The sequence below is a fragment of the Platalea leucorodia genome, assembly GCF_965183815.1.
Source record: "Platalea leucorodia genome assembly, chromosome: 15".
Taxonomy (NCBI): domain Eukaryota; kingdom Metazoa; phylum Chordata; class Aves; order Pelecaniformes; family Threskiornithidae; genus Platalea; species Platalea leucorodia.
This window is the reverse complement of record NC_138837.1, coordinates 2,249,443-2,258,493: the sequence shown is the minus strand read 5'-3', so window position 1 is coordinate 2,258,493 and position 9,051 is coordinate 2,249,443. Positions and strand designations below refer to the sequence as shown.

General features: G+C 45.2%; 2 protein-coding genes across 3 annotated transcripts in view; both read right to left on the bottom strand.

The window, feature by feature from the left end:
* Positions 1–944: 944 nt before the first annotated feature.
* On the bottom strand, positions 945–8,943 carry PDCL (phosducin like). Of its 2 annotated transcripts, none has more exons than XM_082327569.1 (5): positions 8,930–8,943; positions 8,344–8,467; positions 7,202–7,376; positions 5,955–6,136; positions 945–4,843 (listed from the first exon to the last, which is right to left on the bottom strand). In XM_082327569.1, exons 3-5 carry the CDS (start codon positions 7,368–7,370, stop codon positions 4,292–4,294), a joined length of 903 nt encoding a protein of 300 aa, XP_082183695.1. In that variant the 5' UTR covers positions 7,371–7,376; positions 8,344–8,467; positions 8,930–8,943; the 3' UTR covers positions 945–4,291. The 2 variants fall into 2 exon arrangements, with proteins under 2 accessions (XP_082183695.1, XP_082183694.1); XM_082327568.1 differs by lacking the exon at positions 8,930–8,943 and adding an exon at positions 7,833–7,883 and having other exon boundaries at positions 8,344–8,433.
* The window catches only part of RC3H2 (ring finger and CCCH-type domains 2), a 31,693-nt gene continuing 31,021 nt past the window's right edge, over positions 8,380–9,051 (bottom strand). Inside the window, exon 21 of the mRNA XM_082327567.1 lies at positions 8,380–8,467. Within this exon, the coding sequence (XP_082183693.1) occupies positions 8,451–8,467 (17 nt within the window). The 3' untranslated portion in view covers positions 8,380–8,450. The remainder of the gene's footprint in view (positions 8,468–9,051) is intronic.

Sequence of the window (9,051 nt, the reverse complement as noted above, 5' to 3'; positions counted from 1 at the left end):
TACGCTTGGGAAGCAGCAGGTAGAGACCGGGACCGAGGAAGGACAGACAGCAGACAGAGCACATAACATCTCAGCAGGAGGAAGTCTTGTTCATTACATCTTAACCATGTTCACTTACAGTCGTATTTTAGATATACAACTAGTGTAAATGTCTCAAAACATTTAAAGGGGATAAATACTAACCGTATTTTCCAGGACCAGCTGCTTCATTTCTGAGATCTCTTGTCCTGTTGAAATGAATGGATTTAAGAAAGTTTGCTTTTATTTATGGCTTTTAGATGCTGGCAGAATTGCATCCGAAAAATGTTAAAGTATCAAAAACGCCTGCACAGCTCTGCCGGTGTGAGACAAGGTGACTCCGGTCGCTTTGCAGGAGGACTCCAGGCTCCCTTGGCCTTCCACGAGCGGTGTCTGTACCTCAGACCCGTTCCATCAGAGGCACTAACGAAAGCAGCAGAATCGCTGGTGAGAGGAGGTGGGGGAAGAAACAACCGGGAGACGTCAAGGGCCATGAACGCAGAGGCTGGTGCCCGCCCGGGCTGACGGCCCGCTGCTGCCCTGGACGCCCCTGCCTGCGGGCAGGGGCTGCCTGCGCTGCCTGCCCAGCGAACAGAAACCCCTTCAGGAGGAGCTCGGGGAGAGCGGCCGGGCAAATCAGCTCTTTCCTAACTTCAGCTGGCGTCCGGCAGCAGGAAGGACGCTTGGCCAAGGCAAGATAAGGTCTAGTGACAAAATATTTGAGCGCATGAGCCCTTCGGCCATCACCGTTGACGCATTTCTACCGCCCGCCGCCCCAGAGCCCCGCGTGGTACCGAAAGCCACCGCCACAGCCCATCAGGTTTCTGCCAAGAACCGTGTTATGCGCCAGGGAAGCCGCTGTGCCGGACAAGATAGATGAAGCATCTTTGACAAAATTAAAAAGCATCCTTTATTCAAGAGCAAGCCATTTAGTAGGAGTGCATTGATTTAAACAAAGTTCTGATGGTGACAGAGTACAAGGGCTGTGGGGCAGGGAGGGGCACCTGGAGCAAACCAGTAAGCTGATGCTCTCGATGCCAAGTTGAATGCTTCAAAACAGTTTCATTTTATGTAGGTGTTTGTACAATTTCGTTTTCACTTTAGTCCCCGAATGTGTCTATAAATACACCCCAATTCTTAATCTGCAGGTCAGGACCACATCTACAATCAGAGAAATTAAGCAGAATTTAACGCTTCAGCCAGAACGTTTACAGATACAGTGCTGGTATGAGTTGTAGTTTTTATTTGTGTGGAATGGCTAGGACACAGACACTTACAAATTAGTAACGAACCTACTCTAAATTAGTTTTGTTATATTATTTAACGCACAGGAAGAATGCTGGTTTTTTAGGACACACAATTACCAGTTGGTCAGTTTGGAGGGATTCAGCTTCAATGGACAAGAGCATCGGCAGCAGCCCCCACCGCCGCCAGCGAGGCTTCGCAGCAGCCGCGCCGCCGCCAGCCTCCCCGTCCTCGCGTTCGGGCTGCCTGTGCCGAGAGCAAGCAGCAGCGTTACAGCACGTCTCTCTACCCCTCTCCCTTGTGCTTATTGCGTTCTTCTGATCAAAGATTAATTGGATTCAGACCTTTTTCCTTTTCCTTTTTGCTACTGGCACTGTAAACCATCTATCATATACCCGAGATTAATAACCAGGAGTCACCTTGCTGCAGGCCATCCAACATAGAGCGGCAGGAGAGGTTTTGATCCTATTACAGTTTTGCTGCCATAGGGGCAAAAAAAAAAGCACTTTATAAAACTAAAACTTCAAAGCAACTCAAGCAGTCACCTCCTCCCCGACCCCCTCGCCAAGCCAGGTTTGATGAGGATGCACAACAGACTTCACTGAATCTCATCCTGCATATAAACTGCAGCTACTTTGATTATTTTTTCTTAAATGCGCTGATATCCATGCTCAATGATTTAATTTCATATAACGTCCATGGCTTTTTCCTGCAATTCTGAGATGAAAAGAAATAATCTCTGACCACATTTTAAAATCTGGATTTCTGCCAGTTTTCTTAAAACAGCTACAATTTGTGCCAATTCAGTAATTTTTAATTACAAATTATTTATTTTTCTACTTACACTATTTTTAAAAACACATTTCAAATAGATGATACAAATTCTTTTTCTATCCTAAGATCCATTCTAAGAACCTAGTGCTTACACAGAGACATTTGCATTTCTTCCTCGTGTTCCAAAGTGCCTTACATAAAACTTGCAATTAATTTAATCATTAAACATGGCATTACGTTGGGTCATACATTTAGGTAACAACAGTCTACTTCCCTCAAAATTAAAAAATAACAAGCAAAATAAGTAATGCATGAGAAAGCAAACACGTAGTATCAAATTAAGTACGTAGAAGAGGATTCAGCAATAACTAAGTAGAGAGTGCAGACATTCAGCGTGCTCGTTCGTGGTAGGTACGCTGTTGGAGCAATTCAGCCCCGCCACGATCCGGCCAGCAAAGCCTTCACCTCGCTCTGCATCGTCGCAGGTTTTCGTGCTTGCATTCGCTATAAATTGCTAATGGCTTCTAGGCCAGCCAGGTTATCTCACAGCTGCGCAGCACCAGACTTGCTGGAGGCAGGGTGAACTTTAATGTAACAGAAACCCTGAAAATTACTTCCCTGTATTATGATCTGATTTATGAAGGGAGGACAAACAAAATAAATAAACACACCTTAATGAAAACGTAATCACTGACAAATGGTGATGAGGAAGGTGCTGCAGGAGGGAAGCGTGATAGGCAGCTGCTGCATTCAGTAGCGATGAGGTGCCTAAGGAGACAAATGGGCTCAGCCAGCGCAGGGTGCCGCTTATTCTGCGCCCAGAAGCGGGAGTCACCCCGTGTTTTGGGGGAAGATGAGAACTTTAAGATCAGTGCCACTGGGCAACTGAAACAGCTGTGGTGATGCGTTTGAGGAGGCCTTCGTTATTTGTTATTTCTTACAAAGGATGGAGGGAAAAACCGCAGTCTCCACCAAGGTTTCACACCCACCCCACAAGATTTTTTTTCTGTTCGTGAACTCCACCGATGCATGGTACAAAAAACATGCTCCCAAAGAGCTGCCATCAGAGGAAAACCAGGCCAGTGGCAACGTTTCCGATCCTGCTGAACCCTGTGCAGAAACTGGACACCGAGCTGCCGAGAAGGGAATCAGCTGTGCGAAAAGGGGCCTGCTGCTGAACGCCCGCACCGGGGAGCTGGTCTCCTGGCTCGAGGCTGCTTTCCCACAAAGCCATCCAGTCCTCTGGCAGCTCCAGGGGTATTAATATTCAAAAGACATCTGATGACCCAGCTGCGGCAGATCTTAGGAAGGCAGACAGAAATGAACTTTAGCACTGATTTAGTAATTTTAGAGAGAGATGAAATTCTGAGGTTATTCAAGTCCTAATTCTGCATTTTGCCAGCAAAATTCTCCTTGATGCTATTCAGCACACATGTTGGAGCTCTTTACATCTTTCTTAAGAGGCAGAGATGATTTTCTGATGAAGTGACTACTATGAACTCTAAGGGTGGGTGTTTTAAAACCCAAGAATGTATTAAGAGCTGTAACTGAAGGAAGATTTTCTCATTTAAGTCCTGGGCAAGGTTAAAGAAAGAACGCTCTCCAGCTGAAAAGTAATTTTCAGGATGAAGCTGGGGCTGTTGTTATTTGTAAGTGAGAAAGGAACAAAAATCTGATGCCAAGTGTTAGAGCAAGAAGGTCCTTCCAAGAAGGAGACTGCAAATTGGGGAACGGAAGATGGGACCTTGCACTGTTAACTGGCAGCAGTTCAGCTCCAGGTTAATAGAAGTCTTGAATGCTTAAATACTTCTTTATTTGCGGTCCCAATTCTTGTCTTAGTGAGCAGGTGCCTGCATCTTGAGCCAGCTGCTATTCACATGCACTGTTTCAGGAAACCTGTAAGAAGACTGACCATACACAGCTGATCTGAGAACAAAACATTTAAAAAAAAATCAAAGCGATCTGGAGAACAGAGATGACGATACACATTTTCCTAAACTTACTGAATTGTGTTAGAACTTTGTGTTTAGTAAAATACATTTGAATTGCATAAAAGCAAGACTGTTTCAGTGTGTACTTTATTGAATTAATTTAAGAAAACGTTAGGAATTCCTTACGTAATTTTTAACGAGCAAAAGTCAAAGTGCACGAAGGGGAAGAATACATACCCACGCTACGGAAGAAAGAGAACAATCCCTAGCACAAGAACATCCCACAATACAACTACACCTACTGGCCCCTTGGTATAAGCGGTTCAGTCTATTTCCAGATCGCTGTCTTCACTGTAACATGCAGAGGGATTATGTATAGAAGTCAGGAGCACTAGGTCTTTTTCTGGAAGCAAACCACATTCCTGCAGAAAAGCCTCCAGGTCTACAGCAAAAAAATCTTCTCCAAGCTGGTCAGTGATTCGCACAAAATTGCCGATGAGCTCACCTGCCTTATAGATCAGCAAAGCTGGCAGAGCGTTATTAGTAAAGCGAGTGCTAGCACCAATGAGCGAACTCTTTACTCTGCAAAACTTAACCGTTGGATACTCGGCAGCCAGGCAGATCATACAGCCGTTCAGGGATTCGGAGCCAGGGATATCATCTTCATAAATATGGATCATGATCAGTGTGCTCTTATGCTCTTTATCAACCGTGTCCAAAAACGCTTCTCCACTGGTAATCTCAAAAACCTGTTTAAATTGCTGCCCACTGTACAACTGCTGTCTCATCTCCTCCATTCGCTGCTTCCTGTAACGCTGTAAAAATTCCTCATCATCTTCATCATTGTGAATCATGTTATATTCTTGTAACGTCATCTAACAAACACATACAAAGATACATGAAAGAGAGAAGAAAGATCTGCATCACTATTTGGGTCACTTATATAACGAGAATTTAAATGTAGGTCACTCATCTTTAATAACAGCAAAGTGCAACCCATGAAGGCTCAAGCACGCTCTGTATTACACTCCATTTTATCTAATTAGAAACCACGTCCAGCGGGAACGGCGATTTCAGCCTTGGGTATTCCAGTTTCCACAAGCTGCACTAATAACACAAGTGGCTGCTCCATGCTCCCACTTTAATTCAGGTTAATGGTGGCTATGTGCTTTCACTAAGCTACGAGCACCGATTTGGATACCGCGCCTAGCCGAAGTCTAGCTTCTTTTTCATTAGCTTTTTCATTTAGTTTTTCAGTTAACATTTTGTGGCAACCAAATGCACTATCTTGTCTGCAGAACTAAAATTAATAGAATTTTATATATTTTTTATCTGTTCACTTGCTGCATTAAACGTATTTGCATCACTCAAGGTATAGGACAGTGTGGCCAACTTTCATCATCGGAAAGCAAGAAACACCGTCTGCTAATTAGTAACCTCCCTGACCAGAACTGTAAGAGCTAGTTATCCAGCCCCGTTGACTAAAACCATTCGCTACTTCCAACGCCTTCTATCTTTGGAGCTCAAAGTCAAAGCTAAACTCTCAACATCCACTTGCTAAATACGAAATCAATAAGGACTCCTAAACTCTTGCTTTAGGCCTGGAAGGCAGTATTCATAGGTTTGCTGTACAACTCTCTGTATTAATCTCCTGAAGCTGACTTCTTTGATAAACACATAAGGGAAATCTGGGAAAAGGATTCGGACTTCTTTGGTATAGCAGCTGAATTGCTTATTTCTTAACACAGGCAAACGTGATGCTCCGAGAATACCACTAAAATGCAAAATAATTAAACTTGACAGCACCTGGCAAATACGGTTATAATGCACCTCTTATACCGCCGCTGCTGTGTTCCTGTTTACTGGGGAGAAACGACGCGTATCTGCTGACAGAACAAGGATCCCTATCTCCTTCGCCTACACAAATGATGAAACTGAAAATGTTAAATATTTAAGTGGCATTTTAATTCCTTCGTGCCATGCTACCTTTCCATTGATTTTTTCCTGAAGCTCTTTCTGCTTCTGCTTATCGCTCTCTTCATCTAAGTGAGATCTGCACGTCATAGATAACTTTTTAATGAGTCGTTCCATTTCTCTGCGCTGCTCCTGCCGCTGTTCAGTTTCCAGTTGTTTAAATCTTCGCCAGTCATTAATGACTCCTTTGGGACCTGAAATTAAACATGTGGGCATTTCGTGTAAAACGGTAATAAAATTACACCTATCATTTAAAATTCAAGTAATAATTTATAAGTCAGCAGTAAAATAGCGGCCCTGTCATAAACTTTTTGTATAATGTGCAAAATGCTGAAATGAAACGGAAGAAGTAATTTGCCATTTACATGTCCTTGAACTTGTATCTATTTTTTTTTTCTAAGAAGACTAAAGTTCATCTAACTAGGCTGCTCTCATAATTGTCCCAAAGATTATTCCGAAGATTAAAATCTGTGCTCTTGAAATAGAACCACCAGCCCTCAAGAATTCCCCTACTGTTAGCACGGCTTTTCATAAACCAAAAATAACAATGGGGAGGTGTAAGTTTGCCAACGCTCTTGTGCAGAAGCACATTCTGTGATGCACAATAGCGTTAATTCTCATAGACCGCACCCTGCTGTTACGGCCCAGTGGAGTTACTTTTTCAGGTCCTCTCTAAGTGCGCCAGTTCAGTACTATAATTCTTCCATTCTTCCTTCAGGCGAAAGATGTGAACACATGCAGGAAGACGGTTTTTCACCATTCTTAGAGAAACCGTAAAACACAGAGGGCCAGTCTTTCGTAAGAACGTAAGAAATACCCTCTGGATCACACCAACGATCCACACAGACTCGTACTGTGTCTCTGACAGCGGCAGTAGAGAACGCTATTTTGGGAAAGCCTGGCCACTTTCTGTCTACTCCGCATGTACTCGTTCAGCACCTACCCGTTAGCGGTTACCAACTGTGTGGCTTACGGGAAAGAAATGTACGCGTTTTCAACCAAATTGTACGAACCAGCTTTGTATGCAAAGTCTAACTGCTTTAGATATAATGCTGAAGTCTCTCAGAGGAGAAGTCAAACATTAAAATAAAGATCTGGCTGTTAAAAATAAGGTTAGGCTATAGCCAGGAAACGATCGATCTCTGACTCAAGTATGCATAAAACCAGGACTTTAATTTCAAAAAATGAATTTTAGAAAAACACATAAACCTTCCAATAAACAAAGTATTTCCAAAACAATTAGTTTGATATGACGATACCTGTGTTGACTGCGCTGCCATCGCTGCTAAGCTCTACTTCCCCAACGCCTTCAGGAATGGCGCTCTCCCCTTCTTTATCTTCTTTCTCGCTGTCTTCATCCTCACCCTCACTACTGCTGTAGTAATACTGGAGCTTCTCACCAAGCAGTTTATCATCCAAAGTAGTCATTACGTTCTAAAAAATAAATTAACAAAATAGAGAATGTATCTCTCATTCAAATATGCAGCGCGAGATGCCGCTTTAAATGCCTAACGATAGTCCTGTACTTCCCCAGAGCCGTTTTCCAGCCGCAGAAGAACGGTTTACGGCCCACTACCACGCAGCCTACGGCGCAGTCACGTGAGCTCCTTCTTAGTCACAATTTCAAACTCACTTCAGTTAAAAACCTTTACGAACCGGACTGCTTTGAGGCTCCCCAGTGCAGAAACACTTTACGTGTGTTCTCACCGACGGAGAATGAATTTTCGAACTGTAATTCAGGAGTCTTACCAGCCTCACTCAGACGGCTCCATGAAGCTGATTTCCCAGTTATGGAAATTTAAATTTCCAGTATGATTTGCATTATTTTAACAATTATTTATTTGAGCTGAAAAACGATCAATGTAATTAATCAAATTAAAATGTTCTGACCTTTATTCCTTCCCAGTCTTTCAGAGACAAGCTTCTATCAAAACCTGGAAGCTGAAATTTCAGATTATATTAATTCAAATTGTTGAAGACAATCTCAAAAAAGCTTTTGCAGAAATTCGGCACGTTTAAGTAACATAACGCATGCAAGGAAAAAAAATTTAAAGAAAACGTAACCACGTTTGCTGTTTAATGAAAAAGGTTACTCTCAAGCACAGAAAACATACTTTCTAAGTACTGAGACAGAACAATACAAATGCCTGGTGCAAGTCAGTGCTGCAATTTCGTGACCGTCGCTTCAGTGCTGAGAAACAACATATGAAAGGAAAGACCTTCACGTCTGTCATCTTTTCACCCGTCCACTGACCGCATCGCTCATCTGCACAGCAGTCAGCAGCAGCCCGTTTGTGTGGACAGCACTGAAACTAGATGCTGACGCACTGATAAAGTGATTCAACTGGCCTAGAAATGCTCACTTTTCCCGAGTTAAACATTTTTTTTTAATCCAAAATACCTTCTGCTAAATAGAAATTATCAACAGCAGAATCCACTCTCTGGAGCTGCTCACAGCGTTGGTGTTTACAGCCTTTGCAAGCCTCTCACATCAGGACAGCAGAAAGATCAGGCGTTTCCAAGTGCTGAAAAGCAAATTTCGTTAAAATAAATAAATAAAGAAATCGATCAAATCAGTCGAGTTGGACTTAATCCCGCAGGACCCTACAAGCCAGCCCTCTGGCGCAGACACCCCGAGCAACGCAGGGGTACGGTAGGGCTTTTGGTCCTCCTGCCAGCCGCCAAAGCGGATCAGGCGGGCGATGGCGGAGGCGATCCGGTGGCCCGGGGTGACCGGGGTGACTTCTCAGCGCGCTGCAGACCGGCCCGGCCGCGGCGCCGCGCAGGCGGCAGCACAAAGCCCGGCGGCCCCGCGGCGGCACGGGGCAGGCGCCTGCGCGTCCCTTCGCCCCCCGCCGCCTCCTCCCCGGCCCCTTCCCTCCCCTCGGGGCGCCCGGGGCCGCGGCCTCCGGCCCTGCCGCAGCCCCGGGGCCCAGCCCCGGCCGCCCCCATCGCGCCCCCGGCCCGGCCCGGCCCCGGCGCCTCACCCGCCGCCTTCCGGGGCCGCCTCTCGCCGGCGCGGGGCACGGCGGGAAGGAGGCGGCCCGAGGCGGGGGGGGGGGAGGCCGCCGGCGCCGCCCCGCCCCGGGAGCCCTTCACCCCCCCCCGC